General features: G+C 48.9%; 1 protein-coding gene across 1 annotated transcript; it reads right to left on the reverse strand.

Moving 5' to 3' along the window:
• Positions 1-505: 505 nt before the first annotated feature.
• Positions 506-4,140, reverse strand: LOC147596681 (uncharacterized). Its single transcript, XM_086769430.1, has 3 exons — positions 4,137-4,140; positions 1,505-1,611; positions 506-1,414 (listed from the first exon to the last, which is right to left on the reverse strand). Exons 1-3 carry the CDS (start codon positions 4,138-4,140, stop codon positions 506-508), a joined length of 1,020 nt encoding a protein of 339 aa, XP_086625556.1.
• Between the last annotated feature and the right edge of the window lie 18,785 nt (positions 4,141-22,925).

The raw sequence follows: 22,925 nt of genomic DNA on the forward strand, positions 1-22,925 counted from the left end.
AAGTCTCCCACGAGAACGAGTGTTGGCGATCGCGCGACTCGCTCAAGCTGCTCATAGAACGCCTCGTCCTTCTCTTCATCCTGATTAGGCGGTCTATAACAGACCCCCACCACGATGTCACCCCTACAGGCCTTTCCTCTGATCCTTATCCATAGACACTCAACTGTATCATTCCCAACCCCAAGCTCTTCAACGTCAAAATAGTCTTTAATATAAAGGGCCACACCACCACCCTTCCTTCCTCGTCTATCCCTTCTGAAGAGCTTGTAGCCTTCCATCACAGCACTCCAGTCGTGGGAGTGGTCCCACCACGTTTCAGTAATAGCAACCAGGTCATAGTTATCCTGCCGCACAATCGCTTCCAGCTCCTCCTGCTTGTTGCTCATGCTGCGTGCATTGGTGTAGATGCACTTCAGCCGAGACAGCTGGCTCAGCCCCAGCTCGAACACCGTTCCCCTGGGCTCTTCCCTTGTGGGCCTTGTTTTGTCCCCTTCCCTCTTTGTAGCTAGTTTAAAGATCTGTCGATAAGCCCCGCCAGCTCCTGTGCTAGGATTCGTTGCCCCCTGCGAGATAGGTGGGTTCCACAAACAGAAGACAGGCCAGGGGCCGAGTAAACTGCCCCATGATCAAAGAACCCAAAGTTTCTGTCTCGACACCAGCCTCTAAGCCAATTATTCATTAATGGAACTTTCCAAGCCCACTCCGTGCCGCTCACTGATCCTGAAGGTATAGAACAGCAGATCACTTGAGCTCCTGCTCCTTGAACCAAACGCCCTAAACCCCTGAAATCTCTTTTCATAGTTTGTAGGCTTCTCTGTGCAATTTCATCACTGCCCACTTGAACTATGAGGAGTGGAAAATAATCAGTGGGCCTAACCAGCTGTGGGAGTTTCCGGGTCATGTCTCTGACCCGGGCCCCAGGAAGGCAGCACACCTCCCTATGGGTAGGGTCAGGCCGGCATATTGGGCCCTCTGTCCCTCTCAGAAGGGAGTCACCTACAACTATCACCCTTCTTTCTTTTTTGGAGGAGGCAGTCTTCAAGCGTGGATCCGACTGCCTCACCTTACGCAAGCTAGGAGGCAGCGTTCCCATGTCATCCTCACTCGCCTCTCCCTCCGGTTTCAGGACTTCAAACCTGTTACACAGAGGGACCTGGGGAACCGAGGTAGGTCGGAATGGGGGTTGCCTGCGACGCCAACCTGGGACCTGCTGCCATCCCTCCTCTCCTCTCAAGCAGTCCCTCTCCGCTTGACTATGGCAAGGGAGAGGGTCCACTACTCCCTCGGTCCGGGGGGTGCAATCTCTGCGTCTTTCTCGCAGAGAGTCACTCCACCAGTCAATCTCCCGCTCGCACTCTCTGATACTCCGTAACCTCTCTACCTCCTCCCTAAGCTCCACCACCAGACTGAGCAGCTAATCCAGCTGCTCACACCTCGCACAGGCGGTGTCCTTCCCGTCCTCTCCTGGCAGCAGCAGGCTCAGGCACTCCCTGCAGCCAGAGACCTGAAATGCCGCATTTTTGGGCAGACCTTCTGTCTGGGTTGCCACAGTCTTCTTGGGGGAAGCCCGCTTCCTGGTGAGGACCATGTTTAAAGCTGTGACGTCAGGGCCTGTCAATAGGAGAGCAGGTCGCCTGAGAAAAGGGGCCACAAACTGCTCCGAAAGCCTGAAACTGCTCCGGCGTGGGTCATCTCTTCCACGGAGTGCAGTCTCTCCAGAACGGCTGTCCCAGCGGGCCCTCCACAGGCCACAGCCTCCTTCAGGCATCCACCTCCCCCGATGTGGGGTCCTTCACGGGCTCTAAGTGGATCTCTGCTCCTCCGTGGACCTCCATGGGCTGCAGGGGGACAACCTGCTCCACCATGGTCGTCACCACAGGCTGCAGGGGAATCTTGGCCAGGAGCCGCATTACTCCTCCCCCTCCTTCTTCACTGACCTTGGCGTTTGCAGCCGTTCCTCACAACAGGCTGGCAGATGCCTCTCAGGATCTTTTTTACATCTTATTCACTTCTCATCTCCTCTCTACTTCTTGCAGCTGGGCCGGACCGAGTTGGGCCCAGGCGGCCGCCTGGCGAGAGGCCAGAGGGTGACGCCTGCAAGGCCCATGAGGCCTGCGCCTCCCCCTCTGCACCTCTGCCCCCGCTCAGCTTCTTCACATCTTCTCTTCTCTCTTTTTTTTTTCTGTTTTCCCCTTCTTAAATACGTTATCGCAGAGGCGTTATCACGGGACATTCTGCTACCAATCGGCTCGGCCTTGGCCAGCAGCAGGTCCGCCCTAGGCCCGGCCGAGTCCACTGAACAAAGGGGAGCGACTTCTAGCAGTTTTCTACAGAAGCTACCACCTTAGGCCCCCCCTCACTAAACAAAACCACAACAGTGGAAAGCTGCTGTGTGGAGTCCTACAAGACGAGTTGCAGAAGCCACTGAAGGCCAAGGTGAATCAAGTCAGTTTGCAGAGGTAAGAGCCATCCAGGTGGCTTTAGACATCGCTGAACTTGAAAAATGGCCTGTGCCACTGAGTCGTGGTTGATAGCAAATGCCCTATGTGGGTGGTTAAAGGAATGGAAGCAGAGCAACTGGCAGCACAGAGGCAAACCCATCTGGGCTGCTGCACTGTGGCAAGATATTGCTGCCTGACTAGAGAATCTGGTTGTATAAGTACATCATGTAGATACCCATGTACCCAAGAGTTGAGTCATGGAAGAACACCAGAATAACCAGCGAGTGGATCAGGCTGCTAAGGTTCAAGTTTCCCAGGAAGACCTAGACTGGCAACACAGGGGTGAACTATTTTTAGCTCAGTGAGCCCATGACACCTCGGGCCATCAAGGAAGAGACGCAACATACAAATGGGCTCGTGATGGAGGGATGGATTTCACCATGGACACTATTGCACAGGTTATTGTGTGAGGGATTTCAGTGATGGTCCATGTAGGGCCACTGTGGGAAATTACAAGCTGCACACAGCTGTGAGAACGCGATCCTGGAGAGGAGAGCTAGGAGGGTTGTTATTGAGCAGTATGTTGCTGCTATCCGGGAACTGCCAGCAGGGCACGTACTTGGCAGGCCTTGCTGCATGTGCTGGCCACGCGTGCATCAACACCTGGTCAGTACTCTTCCACTGAATCTGCTGAAGGTATAAACAGAGGCGGCTCAGAGCAGGGAGAGGGAGAAAGGACCCAGAGCTCACTCTACGAACAACAGGGGATGCCCTGAGGGTGCTGCGGCTACCTCCCTTCTCTGCTCTGACCCCGCTGATCATCATCCTCCTGCTTGGCGGTGTCTCTGGCTTAGTCGGGTTGGTCAGACTCTCATAAAGGGAAAAACAATACGCTGGTAACTACTTATGCTGGTAACTGCTTATGCAAGGCTATAATAGAGCAATAAATACTGTTGTGCTTTTAAATATCATATGCTGGGCGAACTTTGTGCATAGGAATCCTACGAACTGGTTACATAAACTGGCGACGAGGGTGGGATTCCTGTAGCACAAACGACCCAGGGAGCGGGAAGTAAGAAGCGAGTGGACGGGGCTTGGTCAGTGGAGTGCATGCTGTGCCAAGAGCGCACTGCCCCAGGAGTAAGGAGTGAGTGTATGGGGCTTGGTCAGTGGGGTGCTTGCTGTCCAAGAGTGCGCTGTCCTGTGTGTGGCGGGGTGGGGGCGAGGAGCCCTCAGTCTTTGGAGCTTGGACTCCCCACGATAGAGGTGGTGTGTTTGTGTGGGTGTCTTTTGTGTCGACGGAGTTATACTTTTGTTACCACTCAGTGCTGTTGGCGGGATCGTAAGTTTATTCCAGCTGATTTCTATTTGTACTGTAGCTTAGTGTTCTGGTGTGTGCAGTGTCGCAGGCCGACCCCATTGGAATAAGTGATACATCCAGTTTGGTATTGTTCCCGTGTAAGATGCAGCGTTAATTCATAAGATGTTTAAGCGGAAAAAGACAGGGGGTGTAAACTCCCCTCCAGTCGATAGACCTGGCTGGACTACAGAGCCCTGGTGTACCTTGTGGGATAAATTAGAGACATGTACTCGTGTGGGACCCGAACCATGGGGGGCTGTGGAACTTATGGAGATATTGAAGTGTTGGGGGGAATTTATACAAACTTCCCATATGCCTTCCCGAGACCGGCTCACCCATGCCGGACGCATGACTGGTTGCTTGTTGTTTGCCTATAAGATTATGGTGGGTCGAGTAGGAGAATTGAAGCAAAGAGTACAGGATGTCACACAGGAGAACGAGCACTTAAAGGCTGAAATATTGCTGCAAAGGCAAACGTTCATGACGGCAGTAAAGAGGGGGAACAGCGGCAGGAACAGTTGGAAGGAAAATGTGCAGCGGTGGCACAGCGGTACGCTGTACGGTCTGCGCGACGGTGGCGCAAAAAGGACAGTAAGATTCAAGACATGGGACCACGAGTGAGGGAAATCGTGAAAGACCCCAGTTGGGATCCTGAGACATGGGATGGGGATATATGGAGCACGAGAGAGGGAGAGGAGACTAGTGATGATGGAGGGAAAGAAGCTGAGGTTTCCATGAAAAAAGGGGCTTGAGCAGCCCCAGTATTTAAGCACCACCTAGTTTCAAATGGAAATGGACAGGCAGTGCGAACAGACAAAGTAACGGATTATAGTCCGGAGGAAGTTAAAACCTTACTGGACAAGTATAGGCAATGGCCTGGGGAGCGGCCGCAGAACTGGTTAGTACGATTAATGGAAGAAGGGGCAGACACTGTGCTTCTAGATGGGATGGACGCCAAGAAATTTATGACCCTCACTCCTGACCCCTATGTCCAAGCTGCCCTGCAACGCCTAGGTGACAACACGATAAATATGGTTGCGGTGGTGGCAGAAGGCTTGTCAGACCGGTATACTAATGATGGGGCCTGCCCAGTTGGCCCCCGGGAGTGGGTAACCCTACGACAAGCCTGTACTCTATTAAAAACAGAAGGCATGAAGCTGGCAGTAATGACGGGATCTCCCGAACTCTACTTGAGCCAACCCCTAATCCCGGGAATACGAAACACACTCCTAGAGGGCTGCCCAAAGGGCTGGAAACCATATCTAATCCCCATTTTGTTAGCAGAGCAAGGGAATCCCATTGACCAAATTATTGAAAAAATAAGCCAACTGGGAGATTTGCCTGGTTTGGAGTCCTCTATGGGAGACTTAGAGGGAGATAAGTGGAATACACGATCCCAGACAGAAGGGAGCGTAATAAATTGTTTCGCTTGCTTTTAGACAGGGGCGTTGATCAGAGGGAAATAGATCGCAAGCCATTCCAGGTGCTGCGGCGCATGGCACAAGAAATCCACCAGAAACAGATACGAAAGATTGCCTGTGATGAGCAAGATATGAGTTCCATAGCACCCCTTACACATAAAACCCAGGAGTTGTCATTGGGACAACCAGACATTCCATCATTCAGGTGCACACAACCATCTGCACCCCCTCCCCCCCTCCCAGAGTTTGAGGATGCAATGTGTCTGTGGACCGATGTTAGGGAGGCGCAGCGGCGCCTTAAAGAGGATTAGGGATTAGACCAAGCCCCCGCATTGGATTGCTGTGTATTGCGCTATGACCCTCGACCCTTTACGCGCTGTATTATCTGGTGGTCGTCCACTAACAAACAAGGGGTCAAAGCATTAGTCGATACGGGGGCGGAGGTCACTATCATACATGGAAATCCACGCAAGATGCAAGGGACTACTAGTGCCGTATGGGGGCTAGGAGACCAGCCAGTGGTGGGAACGATGACAAAATTAAAGTTGCAGATTGTTGATTGGGACCCCCATATGTATCAGGTATTAGTAGCTGAGACTGGGGAATATATCATAGGGATGGATGTGTTGAAGGGGGCAACCATGATGATAGAAGGGATGTTATGGGCCTTTGGGTCAACTCGGTGGCTCCATGCCCAGGCGATTACTGTGGGAAAAATCCAGGCCCCCGCTGCAATTCCTATTGCTTCCCAAATAGTAAATATAAAGCAATATAAGATACCCAGAGGAATGAAAGAAATACAGGCTACTATTAATGATTTACTATTAGCCGGAGTCATTTGATATACTCATTCGCCATTTAATAGCCCAATTTGGCCGGTGAAGAAACCTGATGGTAGTTGGCGAATGACAGTAGATTACAGAGCAGTCAATAAACATACTCCACCCATAACATCAGCAGTGCCAGAAGTAGCTACTTTGGTACACCAGATCCAGTCACATGAGGGCACCTGATACGCAGTAATAGATGTGGCTAACGCATTCTTTACCATACCCATCCCCCCGAAACCCAAGAACAGTTTGCTTTTACATGGGGTGGCAATCAGTATACTTTTACCAGACTGCCACAGGGGTATAAACACAGCCCGACCTTTTGTCACCAGGCTATACACCGGACTCTAGAAAAACATCACATGGAGGCTAGTGTACAACTTGTGCAGTATATTGATGATGTACTAATACAAGGTAGTAGTTTTGACCAAGTACAACAACACCTAGATGCGATATTAAAATTGTTGCGTCAGGAAGGGTGGGCTGTCAACCCTCAGAAGATACAAGGCCCAGCGCAAGAAGTCAAATATTTAGGCATTGTCTGGAATCGCGGGATGCAGTGCATTCCCAACAAAGCTCTGGATACCATTAGGAACTGGCCGTGACCTGAAGATAAAAAAGGAGTGCAAAGGTTTCTGGGCACAGTAGGATATTGGCGTTCCTATGTTCCAGGGCTGGCAGTATTGTTAAAACCATTGTATAGAATCACCCGAAAGAAGGCGCACTTTGAGTGGGCCGATATACACCAGCAGGCTTTTGAACAAGTTTGTGAGCTTATCCAACATCATATGGAACTACACCCTATCCAGGTGGGTCTGGTAGAACTCCAAGTAACATTGGAGCAGAACGTGGCCCTCTGGAGCCTGTGGCAGTTACAAGAGGGGCGAAGGCGGCCTCTAGAATTTTGGTCACGACGCCTTACAGGAGCTGAAGAGAGGTATACCGCCTTCAAAAAGGCATTGTTAGTGGTTTATGGGCCTTGCTAGATACAGAAGACAGGACAGTGGGACATGAGGTATTAGTGCGATCAGCAGTACCTATAGTTCCATGGGCCTTGGCACCCACAGCGAGTCACAAAATAGAACACGCCCAAGAGTCTACTATAGTCAAGATGAAGTGGTACATCCAAGAACGAGCAAAACCTGGGATGCGAGGTGTACACCAATTGCATGAATTAGTAGGTCAGAGCCTAATGGGAGAAGCAGAGAAAAAACATGATCTATACAATTATCAGATTGGACACTGGGGAGTACCCTATGAACAGCTAACTGAAAGTCAGAAGAAGCATGCCTGGTTCACAGATGGTAGTGCTGGAACAAAACAAGGCAAACCCATGTGGGCTGCTGCCTTGTGGCAAGATATCCCTGCCTGGTTAGAGAATCTGGTTGTAAAAGTACATCAACATAGATGCCCATGTACCCAAGAGTCGAGCCACAGAAGAACACTAGAACAACCAGCGAGTGGATCAGGCTGCTAAGATTCAAGTTTCCCAGGAAGACCTGGACTGGCAACACAGGGGTGAACTCTTTTTAGCTTAGTGGTCCCATGACACCTCAGGCCATCGAGGAAGAGACACAACATACAAATGGGCTCGTGATCGAGGGATGGATTTAACCATGGCACAGGTTATCCACGAATGTGAAACATACTGCAATTAAGCAAGCCAAGTGGGTAAAGCCTCTTCGGTATGGAGGACGATGGCTGAAATATAAATATGGAGAAGCCTGGCAGATTGATTACATCACACTCCCATAAACCTGCAAGCGCCACGTGCTTACAATGGTAGAAGCAACCTCTAGGTGGCTAGAGACATATGCCATACCGCATGCCACCTCCCGGAAAACTCTCCTGGGCCTTGAGAAGCAAGTTCTCTGGCAACGTGGCACACCAGAAAAAAATTGAGTCAGACAATCGGACGCATTTCTGAAACAACCTCATAGACACCTGGGCCAAAGAGCACGGCATTGAGTGGGTATATCACATCCCCTATCATGCACCAGCCTCTGGGAAAGATTGAACGGTACAATGGACTGCTGAGAACTACACTGAAAAGAATGGGTGGTGGAACCTTCAAACCCTGGGATGTGGGGTAATGTTAGCAGGGCTGCATGTATGCAGGAGGGGCGGTCCGTGACGATTCACACACTGGACGCGGATGAGCCCACAAGTGCAGGGGGCAGGTGCGTCCATGTACGTGGTAGGCACGGATAAGTCCATGAGTGTAGGGGTAGGTGCGTGGCGGGCATAGATGGGTCCATGGGCACAGGGGGCCGGGTGCGTTCGCGTTCGTAGCGGGTGTACGGGTATTTAACCCTGTGTTGCGCAGCATTAAATTGAAGGCTTGGCTTGACGGTATCCGTGTGATGCCCTGCTTTCGCCGGGGCGGGGCTCCGGTGCGTCCTGGGTTGGTTTGCTGGCAAGAGAGCCGGCAAGTGGTGACCCCGACGTGATTCCCCGGGATGGGATCCCAATAGAGGGAGGGTCTGTAAGTTGTCGTGCAGCGACAACCGGTGACCCCCGACGTGTCAGAAGGTAACGCGTGGCCGCGGGGCGGTCGTGGTCCGGACAGGTTTGAGTCGTGGCCGCGGGGCGGTCGTGCCTGCCTGCTGTTAGGATGGCATCCATCCAGGATACAGTAAAGGCGTTGGGAAAAGAGGTAAATTGTCCGGTGCATACGGCACCGTTGACGAAGGGCTTGATTAGCAAGCCGGGAGAGGTGATGGACGTGGGGCGGTTACAGGCGGCGGGGAAAGAGCCCTCGGAAGGGGAGGGGGACGAACGGGGTCGAGACGGCGCGGAGGGGACGGGGGGGTGGCGCTCCGGTGGTCTGCCCGGTTCGGCCGAGAGCCTCTGACAGTGATAAGGGGGCGATGGAGTTTGGGTGTGCTCCCCCGTGTGTTGCGCCTTGCTTGCCGGGGGGGCCTGGGCCGAGGGGGCGACCCCCCGGATGCGAGGACGCGGGGGTGCCCTCTGTCTCTCCTTCTACCCTGTCGGCTCCACCGCTTGTGGATGCGCGGAGGGGCGATACCGGCTTGCCACCTCTCCCTGAGGATTCATGGGTTGCGGACAGGGGAGGGGGCAGCGAAGCGGGAGCAGTGGACGCTTTAATCCGCAGGTTCACGCGGTTGGCGGCGGGCGTAGAAAAAACACTGAGTAAAGTAGAGGGGTCGGCGCGGAAAACGGAGGCAGCGGCTGAACAGAAAACAGGTAGTGGATTAACGGATTGGACATTGATTGCTAAGAATTGCGTATTGGAAGGGGTATCTCTAGGGCCATCAGACGGAGACGGGGGTATAATGGTGTGCCCAGTGACACAGGGGCAGGACGAGCGGCAGTGGAGCCCGTTGGATTACAAGTTATTCAGGGAATGGTAGAAGGCGGTGAAGGAGGAAGGTGTTAATGGGGTGGTGGTTTGAGCGATTTTGGATGTGATCTGGGCAGCAAACCCGCTTCCTTTTGATTGTAGGCAGCTGGCTAGAGCGGTTTTTACAGCCCCCCAAATGGCGCTGTGGGAGGCTGCGTTAAAGGAGGAAGCGGACAAGGTGGTTTTAGGAGCTTTAGATCCGAATCACCCCCTGCACGGGATTAGTGTGGAAAGGATTCTAGGGTCAGGTAACTTTGCTGATCCAGCCACACAGGCTAATATGCGGGGCAGGGATATCCACGCCGCCGCACAGGTGGCACGGGTTGCGTTCGCAAAAATGGGTAAATATGAGGGCAAAAGGCAGCCGTACACTCAGGTGAGGCAGGGCATAGGGGAGTCGTATATCTCTTTCTTGGAAAGGCTACAGAAGGCGATTGAGAATTCCGATTTACCAGAGAATGTGAAACCTATAGTGGCGAAAGAGTTAGCTAAACAGAATGCAAATGAGGTAACTCAACAAGTTTTGGCGCAATTGCCTGGGGATGCAGGTGTGGCGCAGATGATTAAGCGGGTTATGGAGGCAGAAGCGTTGCAGCAAGCAAAACTGCTCATTGCAGCAGTTTCCGCTATGCGATCACCCCCCGCGGGCCCCACCTGCTTTGGTTGTGGGGGTGTAGGACATTTCAAGTGGCAGTGTCCTTCAGGGACCGATCAGGGGACAGAACTTACAGGTGGCCAGAACAGGAGATGTTTTCGATGTGGGCGGGGCGGACATCTTGCCAAACAGTGTCTGCAGCCACGCTTGGCCAGAGGGCAGTCAGCTGAGCCGGGACCGCCGCTGCCGCCCTGGGCGAGCTGTGAGGGGGGCGAGCGGGGAGAGGCTCGGCGGTGGCTGCCCCTCAGGCGAGCCCGGTGCCGGGAGAAACGGCGGGCGGAGGCCGGTTTCTGTCACGGTCGCCGTGGGTGGATATATGCTTCAGAGATGTCCAACAAGCTGAAAAGCCATCCTGCTGAAAATGGAGAGCATCCCAAGAGAAAAACGGAACGGACAGCATGGCTGCCTCAGCCCTTAGCACCTACACCCCAGAAGAAATGGTACAGCAGATGAAGGAGCTCATCACTGAGAGCAATGAGTTAAAAGAAGCCATGAAGTTGCATAACCAAGCTATGAAGGACCGGTACGAGGAACTTTCCATCTGTCGAGAGAAGCAGAAAGAAGAACGAGAATTTTATGAGTTAAAGTTTAAGGAAGTTAAGCAGTGCTTGCTAGACAAGTGCATGGAAAATGAAAAGCTACAGCAACAACTTCAGAACTTAAAGGAAAGAGAAGGAGCTGAAATGGAGGGCTGCATGGCTCCTGAGAAGGAAATGAGGCAGCTGATATCCCAGGTGCAATGGCTCCAGGCTGAGAAGGCCAATATGCTAGGCATCATTTCAGATCTGCAGGTCAAGCTGAACATCTCAGCACTGAACACTCTCAGCAACTGCCTGAAGAGTGGGACACAAACTGAAGAGCAAGCAGAGGAGAGTTCAGAGGCTGTTGGCAGTGAAGTAGAACCTCTGAGTTTGCAAGTTTGTGCTCTGTTTAAAGAGCTTCAGGAAGCCCATGAGAAGGTAAAAGAAGCAGAATTGATTCAGAAGAAGCTTCAAGAAAAGTGCCAAGTACTGGAAAGAAAAAGCTCAGCTGCTGCATCAGAACTGGAGGAGAAGCAGCAGCTAATATACACCATCAAGAAGCTGGAACTTCAGGTGGAGAGCATGCAGGCAGAGGTCAAGCTGGAACAAGCCAAGGCACATGAAGAAAAGGCAAGATATAGTAGCTTGCAGGATACAAATAGCAAACTCCTTCCTGAACTCACCAAGGCAATGAAAACCATTGATGAAATGAAACTCAAAGAGCTGCACAGAGTGGATAAAGTTGTGGTGGAACAACTGAATGCAAAGGTGGAGTTGGCAGAACAAGCGCCTGCAGCAAAGCAGCTCCAGATAGATGAAATGAAGCAGATAATTGCTAATTATTTGTTATTGACTGTGCCTTTTGATTTGAAAAACATTTATTTTTTTCTATGATGCTTTCAATTTAATTACTTGGGAAACACACCCATCAGTTTACTCGGGAATACAGCATAAGACTTTTGGCTATGTACTTAATAGAACTATAGATGAGTGGTTTAAGAAAATTTTATATTTTGTTTTGGAAATTTCAACTTTAGGCTAGAATGATTCAGCATGGGTGGGGGAGTGGGGAGAGGTTGTCTTGTTCCCTTTCTCATTGTCCTGCTTTGGTTTTGGTAATAGATAGTTTTCCCCAGGTCGAGTCTGTTTTGCCTGTGACAGTGGCTTTAAGGATTTTTTGCCGCGGCCGCCGCCAGGCGCACCCCCCCACCCCCCTACATCCGTCGGGGCGGGGGCAGCTTACCCAGAAACTGCCATGGTTACAGATACTCCCGTCTGAGTTGACCAGTGGCCTTTAGCAAGAGAAAAGCTGCACCATTTGAATGAGTGAGTTGACGAGCGATTACAACTTGGACATACAAAGCCAACAGACAGTTCCTAGAATACACCTGTGTTTGTAATACAGACAAATCGGGTAAATGACGACTCTTACAGGATTTAAGGGCAGTAAATTCAGTAATTGAGGATATGGGACCTTTGCAACAGGGGTTACCATCTCCTTCGAGGTACGAACTTTGTATAAGTGGAAAGATGAATCCCTCAGTATTGTCTCCGATTCTGCCTATGTGGTCAATGTAATACAATGCACTGAATGGACAATGTTAAAGGAAATTAATAATCTTTTGTTGTATGACCAGTTTAAAAAAAAATGTTGGAGTGAAAATAAGAATCTGGAAACAGGTAATTGGGAAGGACCATTCCCTCTTATGACGTGGGGGAAAGGATATGCTTGTGTCTCTACAGGAGCAGTGAACAAGTGGATCCCTGCATGATGGGTACGACCAGCGCTCCAACCTGCCTTGCGTTCGTCGGATTGTTAACAAGCTGTGTGGCAGCTCCATGGACATCAGTCACGGAAAGAACAAACGTGTGGGTAACTATGGCTATTGCCACAGGGTGGGGCCCCATTTGTCTGTCTGTATCATCTTCAAATAAGCCTTTCAGAACATGCTTGGTCAATCTGCCAGATCAGATAGGGGTAGGATGGCAACTCTGTGTAAAACAACAGCAGCCGCGAGTGCTGAGTGCTAAATTACAAAAGATGGAACTTTTGGGATCACTAAAGATGGACTTCTGCCTATTTTCTTTAACTATTCAGGAGCTAATGTCACTAGAGGGGTAATGATTGTAAATGCTTTAAGACCTATACATTGCAACGATACAGCATGGTGTAATCACGCGAGCACATATTAAAATCCAGACAGCATAAAAGACCTAAACGAAGTACACATAGCTTTGAATCTGATTGCCAAGATAATATAGAGTTTTGGAAACCAGGTGAAATTATTGCTGCTTCAATCTTTGCATGTGGTGTGGCAAGTGCCCAGGCATTAGCTACGCTAAATAAATTGGGCTGTTGGCTTGCTAAGCAAATGCACACAACTGCATTGGTACTATCAACGCTGTTAACTGATGTAGATTCTATACGCTATACTACTTTACAAAACAGAACCTCTGTTAGCCTGCAGAGCACATATTTGACAGGCCTTGTTCTGTGCGCTGGCCACACGTGCAGCAACGTCTAGTCAGGCCTTGTTGTGTGCGCTGGCCACGCGTGCAGCAACGTCTAGTCAGTACTCTTTCACTGAATCTGCTGAGGGTATAAACAGAGGTGGCTCAGAGCGGAGGAGAGAGGATGGACCCAGAGCATACTTGATTAACAACAGGGGACGCCATGAAGGTGCTGCGCCTGCCTCCTTTCTCTGCTCTGACCCTGATGATCATCACCCTCCTGCTCGGCGGTGTCTTTGGCGTAGTCGGGTTGGTAACAGAATAGATCAGTAATAGATTTTTTTATTATTAGCACAAAATCATGGTTGTCAGGATTTTGATGGGCTTTGCTGCATGAATCTGTCTGATTATTCGGAATCTATTCACAAAGTATTCAAAACTTGCAAAAATGAGTGCAAAAACTGCAACAAAGTGATGGTTTTGATATATTAAGAAATCTTTTTGGTGGATTGATATAAGCTTATTACAAATAGCTGTAGGATGCTTATTCATGCTTTTTATATATGTATTTTGATCTGTATTCCATGTGTGTGTTGAAATATGTGCAGACTTTAATAGATAAAGCGTTGAAACAAGCTTCTTCTCATAAACGAAGAAGAGAGAGATGTGGGTATTTCTTGAGCCAGTACGGTGTCAGTGAAAGCAAACTGACCTTGGGAGAGGGATTCAATCATGCTCGCTGGAAGAAAGCCATGGAATGAGAAGGGAAGCTTTAAGATACAAGACATTGTTAGCAGAATTTATGGCTTGTTTCAACAGAGGCTTGCAAAAAAGAAACTAGTCACTGGCCTTGTAGATAAGAAAGTTACTGGAGTTGTTATGTCTGTAATAGGAGAAGAATGCTGTAGTAGAAAATTACTAGAAGGTAGTGAAACTTAGTTTTGCTTAGCAGTCATGAATATGTATAATGGGTGATCAGTAATTTTATTGGCTAAGCTTGTGTGTGGCATAACTGGGTGGTTGCTATCCTTGGCTAAAATCGGAATTGTGATACTAGGCATCGTACTAGGTATAATCATTAACATTCCGTGCTTGGTCACCTGCCTACAAAAGTGATACAGAGAATACTACATCAGGGCGTGCACGCCATACGACGTCAGTTTCGACTGCCCATCTCACAGGCTCGGGCTGTAGTGGCAGCCTGTCCAGCATGCCAAGCAGCAAAGCCAAACCAGCCCTTATACTACCCCGGCATTAACCCCGGGGGTATGCTCCGAACCAGGTATGGCAAGTGGATATCACAGAATACACACCATTTGGCTGTCTCAAATACATTCATGTTGCGTTCGACACTTGCTCCCGAGCTCTCTTTGTGTGTCCGTTCACGAGGACCACAACGCAGAAATCCATCCTACACCGGAACCGGGCTTTTGCCTGCCTAGGGGTACCTCGGGAGATAAAGACCGACAATGGGCCGAATTATCGATCACAGGTATTTCGCCACTTCCTGCAGATGTGGGGAGTCCGCCATACATTTGGCATTCCTCTGAACAGCACCGGGCAAGCGATTGTAGAACGCGCACACAAAACCCTGAAAGCACAGCTAACAGGCTTAAGAGAGGGGGGAGAGAGGGGTTCGTCAGAGGTCTTAGTCGATAAAGCACTTGTAGTACTGAATCTTATGTCCTTTGCTAACCCCCAATCCGTTTCCCCTATCCAGAACCATTTTTCCTCGTGTCAGCTGCTGTTTGGGGGCAAGGCGCTCCCAAAGGTCTGGTACCACCTGCCGGAAAACCCACATTGGGAAGGTCCCTCTGATTTGCTAACATGGGGACGAGGGTATGCTTGTATCTCCACAGGTGTGGGGACCTGATGGATCCCGGCCCAGTTGGTACAGCCGTGGCTGGAGGATTGGCAGGGTGACCGAGAGGCGCAGCGCTCTCCAGCTCACCCTAGTGGGATTGATCCTGACTGTGAGTCTTCCAATGCCAGTGATAATGACTAATTTCTGGGAGCGGTTCACGAACTGCGCCGACTCTACTCAGGTTTGCATAGCATGTGGCCTGTTGGGCTCTTGGGAATGCCAACCGCACAGCCCTCGCCATATCTGAACCGGCGACTGCTTCAGCAGCACACGATGAAGGACTGACACAAATGAAGTTGGCATTAGATTATGCCCTTGCGAGGCCTGGCATCGGTTGCAGCGACCTAGAGGGAGTCCTAGGTCTCCAGGGTTACTGCTGTTTGGACTTCAGCAAGAACGCCTCCTCGGCCTCGGAGAAGACACGTGCGCACGGTGCCCAGTCAGTATTCAACGTCAAAGCCCTAAATGGACTGGGGGTAGTTTCCAGACCTGTTCGGTTTACCTAGATGGCTAAGAAATATTGTGTCTATAGGTTTGACGATCCTAGCAGTTGCTTTGATAATGCTTTGTTTGTTTCTGTTACTGTTACATTTCTTGCATGCTATGATTGAGGGATCACTAGGCGACTATCCATGATCAACTATGTTATGGCGGCATCCGCCCCAGGGTACCAGCCATTAGACCAGGATGATTTAGCATAGAGGGGGGGAATTGTGGGGTAACGTTAGCAGGGCTGCATGTATGCAGGAGGGGTGGTCCGTGGCGATTCACACACTGGACGCGGATGAGTCCACAAGTGCAGGGGGCAGGTGCGTCCACATACGTGGTGGGCACGGATAAGTCCATGAGTGTAGGGGTAGGTGCGTGGCAGGCATAGATGGATCCATGGGCACAGGGGGGTGGGTGCGTTCACGTGCATAGCGGGTGTACGGGTATTTAACCCTGTGTTGCGCAGCATTAAATTGAAGGCTTAGCTTTACGGTATCCGTGTGATGCCCTGCTTTCCCCGGGGTGGGGCTCCGGTGCATCCTGGGTTGGTTTGCTGGCAAGAGAGCCGGCACTGGGATACACATTTAGCAAAAGCCACCTGGTTATCAACACTTGGGGATCCATCAATCGAGCTGGCCCTGCCCAATCTGAACTTTTACGTACTATAGAAGAGGATAAGGTCCCTGTGGTGCCTGTGAGGAATATGTTAGGGAAAACAGTCTGGGTTATCTCTCCCCTGGGCAAACACAATCCCATCTGTGGGATTGCTTTTGCTCAAGGACCTGGATGTACTTGGTGGGTGATGCAGGAGGATGGGGAAGTCCAGTGTGTACCTCAAGGAGATCTGATTCTAGCTGAAAATAACCAATAATTTGAACTGTATATAATAATGTCTGTAGTTCTTTTATGTCATATCAAAGGTATTGCAGCAAAAATCACCCTGATGAGTGAAGCATGAGCTTCGATGAAACTGAACAACGTGCAGCAGTGATGGAACCAAAACTGGAGCCCAACAACTTCTTCAAGATCAACATGTTCAACTTGCAGACCGTGGATATGATACACCAGCTGCACCAGAGGTTCTAAATACGAGTTCCAGATGCAGCATGCAACAACTCCACACTGCATACCATCTCTCCTGCCCTGAAAGACTGTTATCACAGATGTAGTCCAAAGTCATGGACTAAATGAACTCAATAGACTTTGGAAGGATACCTCATAGACTGAGGGAATGATATCTGTGTGTCTATATATAGGCATGACGTAGATGTTATGGAATAAGGGGTGGATACTGTCCTGGTTTCAGCAGAGATGGAGTTAATTTTCCTCTCAGTAGCTGGTGTGTTTTGGATTTTGTGTGTGAAGAATGCTGACAAAAACACCCTGATGATACGAGTTGTGAATGAGACCAAGGACACTGTCTGGCTTTCTAAGTCTCACTAATGTGCAGATGCAGGAAGCTGGGAGAAAGACAGACAGAATAATTGACCCAAACTGGCCAAAGAGAGTATTCCATGCCATAAATGTCATGCTCAGTATATAAGTGGGGGGTTGCCCATGGGAGGAGGCATCTATTCTGGTATCCTGTTCTTTTACCTTTCTCTGGCTTGCTGTCTCGCTTTCGCTCCTTTGCTTGCTGCTCGGTTTTCCTTTCCATGATCGGGTCGGGCTGTATCGGTCATTGGGACAGCGAGTGGTGAGAAATCATGCGTTGTTCATTTTGTATATATTAATATCTTTATATTCTGTTATTGTTGTAATTTTCCTTTACTATTCTAGTAATCTGTTTTTATCTCAACCCACGAGTTTTCCTTTATTCCCAGTTTCTCTGCCCCATCCCACTGGCAGGGGGAAGGTGAGCGAGAAACTGCGTGGTTACGAGGGCTAAACCACCACACTACCAAAGGATATGTGACCCTGGAGCACCCCACAAACATTTTAATAGATTGTTTCACTACAGCATATGTGTGCCTAGTGCTTTATAGTCTGTTAGATGCCCTGCAAGACTACTGTAGGAGTGTATCATGACACAGACTCTGTTATATTCATGAGTCATCTAGGGAATTTGAACCTCCAGCTCAGTAACTATTTACACGAGTTGATGAGTGAGTTGCAGCCAGATGAGCACATTATGGAGTTTGTGTTATCAGTCCTCAAATCCTATGGCTACTTGAAGTCTGGAGATAAGTGTTGTTTAAAGGTTAAAGGCATTACTCTAAATGCAACAACGAGAGAAAAAATAGATTTCCTGATTGATAGAGGTGCAACCTGTTCAGCATTAAATACATACAAAGGTAAACTGAGTGAACAGACTATTTCTGTTGTTGGTGCCACAGGGAAAAAGGAGGTCAGACTGTTCTTTCAATCCATTAAATGTGGAATTGGAAAGTGAATTTTTACTCATAAATTTCTATATGTTCCTGATTGCCCGATACCTTTGTTGGGAAGAGATTTATTTAGTAAACTAAATGCTCAAATTGTTTTTGAAAAAGGAAATATATGGATACAAATACCAAAAGAGAAAGCCCTGGAAGTGCAAATGTTTATATTTTATATTTTTATTACAGGTAACAATATCAAATATAGGTATACCAAACCAAATCAAACCAAACTGTACCTGCTCTGGTCAACACTGTACTAATGCAGGAGAGCTTAAATATTCAAGGTAGCTACTCCAATTAATCCACCGATTCATACCTTAAATGGATACGCTTTACTCAGGGAATACCAATACCAAAAATAGCAACGGCTCTCTACCCAATTCCAATTGGTCACTTACTACCCACCAAGGAATTGCAAGAGGAGTCCCTGGAAAAATCATCCGCTGGATTCTGGCTCGTGATTCCTCTGGTGGTAGCAAGTGTCAATTGAAGTCCAGTCTCAATATTAGTGTTCCATCTGGTTCACCAAAACTGTAACCTGAAATTGAAAATAACTCCCGAAACACACTAAGTATGTTTAGAGGGGAGACATTGCTTTATTCAAGAGCGATGAATTTGAGAAAGCTTTTACTAAGTATGTGCATCACAGGAATCTTTGCATCCTGTATGTTGTCCAGAATGTTTTTTGCCAAGGTAAAAAGAGCTGCACCATGACTCTTAACACAAAATAGACGGTTGTTCTGGTTTTGTTGGGTGAGGGGGGGCCTAAGGTGGTAGCTTCTGTAGCAAACTACTAGAAGTCGCTCCCCTTTGTTTAGTGGACTCGGCCGGGCCTAGGGCAGATTTGCTGCTGGCCAAGGCCAAGCCAATTGGTAGCAGAATGTCCCGTGATAATGCCTCTGTGATAATGTATTTAAGTAGGGGAAAACAGGAAAAAGAGGAGGAGAAGATGTGAAGCAGCTGAGTGGGGGGCAGAGAGGGGGAGGCGCGAGCCTCATGGGCCTTGCAGGCCTCACCCTCTGGCCTCTCGCCAGGCAGCCGACTGGGCCCAACTTGGCCCGGCCTGGCTGCAAGAAGTGGAGAGGAGATGAGAAGTGAATAAGATGTAAAAAGGATCCTGAGAGGCGTCTGCCAGCCTGTTGTGAGGAACGGCTGCAGATGCCAAGGTCAGTTCTGAAGGAGAGGGAGGAGTAGTGCTGCTCCTGGCCAAGATTCCCCTGCAGCCTGTGGTGACGACCATGGTGGAGCAGGTTGTCCCCCTGCAGCCCATGGAGGTCCACGGAGGAGCAGAGATCCACCTGCAGCCCCTGGAGGACCCCATGCCGGAGCAGGTGGATGCCTGAAGGAAGCTGTGGCGTGTGGAGGGCCCACAGTGGGGCAGCTGTTCTGGAGGGACTGCACCCCGTGGAAGAGATGACCCATGCTGGAGTAGTTTCACAAAGGACTGTGGTCCGTGGGTGGGACCCCACGCTGGAGCAGAGGAGGAATGCGAGGAGTTCTTACCCCCAACGACAAAGCAGCAGCGTAAGACAATGCGTGATGAACTAACTGTGACCCCCCATTCCCTCTTCCCCCCTGTGCTGCTTGGGAGGGGAGGTAGTATAGATAATATTAAGCCTGGGAAGAGGGAGGGGTGGGGGGAGGTTATCTTGTTCCCTGTCTCATTCTCCTGCTAGTTTTAGAAATAAATGAATAGTTTTCTCCAAGTCGAGTCTGTTTTGCCTGTAACAGTAACTTTAAGGATTTCTCCCTGTCCTTATCTCAAACCTCGAGCCGTTTTTCTTATATCATTTCCCCCTATTCTCTCGGAGAGTGGGGGGAAAATTAGTAAACAAAAGAAAACCAGGAAAAAAAAAAACAAAAAACACACATGGGTTGAGATTGAACAAAAAGTAAATTTAACAGCAATAATAAAAGAAAACAAAATAGTGATGGAATACAAATACAGTATAATGGCTTACAACAAATCTCCACACCCACTTTCTTCCAAGCAGCAGGAGGTTTGCTTTGTAACCCTTCTCACTTAGATACTGAGCATGATGTCAGATGGGATGGAATAGCCCTTTGGCTAATTTGGGTAAATTAACCCCAGCTGTTAGCTAATTAGTTAACTATGCCAGCCATAGGGGCTACCAGCTTCAGTTCTCCACCCAGCTCAGGTGAATATTAACTCTGTCCTAGCCAGAACCAGGACAACGGTGTTATTTTAAAATCCCTGAGATAAGCTCCAGGTTGCATCCCTAGCCAGATAGATGCATCTTGGCAAAGCCTGGTTATTTTGAGAAGGATTTGAAGATCTTACAAATGCACCCTGTGAATATCTGGTTGTCAATTTAAACAGTTCTGCTTCTGAGGCTTTTAGGTTAGGAAATGATCTTTTCCCTCCAGAGCTACCTGCCATTTACAGATTGGAAAAAAAAAAAAAAAAAAGACTAGTGTTCAGCAGCAAATAGAGAGGAGTCAGACAAACACCTTCCATGGCTGTTGGTGCAGACTTGGGAACATGATGTCCCAGCATTTGAAGAGTAACTTGTTCCTCCGTGAGCCGTGGATCTGGTCCTCACCCCAGCAGAGGAAAGCAATACTCTGCACTGCTTCTGATGAAAATTGCCCTGTGTACCTTGAAGGGGAACATTCCATTGACATCCCACTAGATATGCATACTTGTCCTGGTTCTGGCTAAGACAGAGTTAATATTCACCTAAGCTGGGTGGAGAACTGAAGCTGGTAGCCCCTATGGCTGGGATAGTTAACTAATTAGCTAACAGCTGGGGTTAATTTACCCAAATTAGCCAAAGGGCTATTCCATCCCATCTGACATCATGCTCAGTATATAAGTGAGGAGGATGCTAAAAGGAGCTTCCTGCTGCTTGGAAGAAAGTGGGTGTGGAGATTTGTTGTAAGCCATTATACTGTATTTGTATTTCATCACTATTTTGTTTTCTTTTATTATTGCTGTTAAATTTACTTTTTGTTCAGTCTCAACCCATGTGTTTTTGCAGGTATTTTTTTTTTTTCTTTTTTTCTTTAACCGATTCTCTTTTCTAGTTCCACTGGATGGGGGGGTGGGGGCGGGGGGAAGAAAGCGAGAGAGAGATTGGGTAGTCTGGTTCCGATTGGGGCTGAACTGCGACAGTTACTTTAGTGCACAACGTGGGGCATGAAGGGTTGAGATAACAACGGATCTGACTTGTTTTTTTTGTTTTGTTTTAAACAAATTTGTTTATACACACTTACTGTATTGATTGTTAGTTATTGGTCATGATGCTGCAGTGGTTGGTTATGTTGTTGTATTGTCTATGCTCCCGTATGTACTATGTGTTCCTGGTGGTGGTGTTTATTACATCAGCGAAAATGATGAGAATTATTTTTCTGTTATACTATGCAATATCAATGTATGACATGGTGACATCAATGGCCTTAGAGATAAATTGGTATTCCTATGCGGACAGCTTCCAGTATTCTTTCACTTCCGGGGTAGTTAAACCACTTCTTGAGAGCTTTAAAGATCTGGGGGATATTCAAGCCACTCTGATGTTGTTGTTTTCTATCTTGAATGTGTGCCAAGTCTTGTCTAGGGCTGAAAAATCACTTTTTGGAAGTCTCCTCCCGAGATTTACCCTAAGGCATGATAGTAATATGTGGCATGGTATGAGGGAGAACAAACTGACTTGCAATGTAGGTACTCAAACTCCAGCAACAGGTATTGCAGCTGAATCAGAGGGTGAACCTGTGCTAGTATCAGTTGTCTCTGTATACAAGAAGACTTGGAAGCGGAAGTCAGCTCGTTTAGTGAGGGATGAAGAAGCCCCTTCTAGGAGGGAACAGGAGGAAGAACAGGAAGATTCATTTGCGTCATGCTGAGGAAGAACTCAGCAGGCAGGCTCTTCCTCAGAGGAAGAACTCCTAAAGGAGACAGTAAGCACCTGATCTCTATCCCTGAGTGAGCTGTGAGACATGCAAAAAGATTTTAGCCGTCATCCTGGGGAGCACATTATCAGCTGGCTGCTGTGGTGCTGGGATAAGGGGGCCAATAGCTTGGAATTAGAGGGCAGAGAAGCTAGGCAGCTGGGATCCATTTCTAGAGAAGCAAGCATTGACAAAGCAGCTGGAGAAGGGACACAAGCCCTCAGCCTCTGGAGGGGACTCCTGTCAGGTGTAAAGGAGAGGTATCCTTTAAAGGAGGATATAATGTGTCATCCAGGCAAGTGGGCTACCATGGAGAAGGGTATCCAGTACCTGAGGGAATTAGCTGTGCTGGAGATTATTTATGATGACCTGGACAATGATCAGTTACCTAAGGATCCAGGTGAAGTCAGGTGCACACGACCAATGCAGTGGAAGTTTGTTTGAAGTGCACCGTCATCATATGCCAACTCACTGGCAGTTATGACCTGGAAAGATGGAGAGGAAGAAACAGTGGATGAACTGGGTGGCCGACTCCGGCAGTACGAGGAAAGCCTGTCTTCCTCCCTACGGGCCTCTCTCGGCTGTGGAGAAACTGTCCCAGGAGTTCCAGCAATTCAAAGCAGATATGTCTTATTCCCCACTGGTATGGGGCCAATATTTCAGCTATTGGGAGTAAATGTTTCCCTGCTCAAAAGAGACATTATATGTGGCGGGGTACCCTGTGGTTTACCTTGCGTGACCAAGGGGAGGACATGAGGGAGTGGGATGGGAAGCCTACCTCTGCCCTAGAGGCACGGGTACGCGAGTTGCGTGGAAAAACCATTGCAAAGAGAAGTTCGTCCTGGAAAACTGCTGCACCAGTCTCCAATAGGCAGAGTAAAAGGAATAGCTTTAGTTCTGATCCTCTCGAAGGGACCTCTGATGCATATTTAAAAGAAATGAACAATGAATACTGTGGCCAGGACTAGAGAGGCCCTGTCTCCAGCCAGGTGGAGGAGAGGGACAACAGAGTTTATTGGACTGTGTGGATCCGATGGCCTGGCACGTCAGACGCACAAGAGTATAAAGCTCTAGTGGATACTGGTGCACAGTGTACCTTGATGCTATCAAGCTGTAATGGGGCAGTGCTGACACGGAAGTAATGGACACTGCACACGACCAATATGGTCAAGCAAATGCCGATTTATTGTTGATACATCCCGGTTAATATAGCCCTTCTAATTCCGTATCATGCGCAAG

The sequence above is a fragment of the Chlamydotis macqueenii genome, chromosome W, assembly GCF_036417535.1.
Source record: "Chlamydotis macqueenii isolate bChlMac1 chromosome W, bChlMac1.mat, whole genome shotgun sequence".
Taxonomy (NCBI): domain Eukaryota; kingdom Metazoa; phylum Chordata; class Aves; order Otidiformes; family Otididae; genus Chlamydotis; species Chlamydotis macqueenii.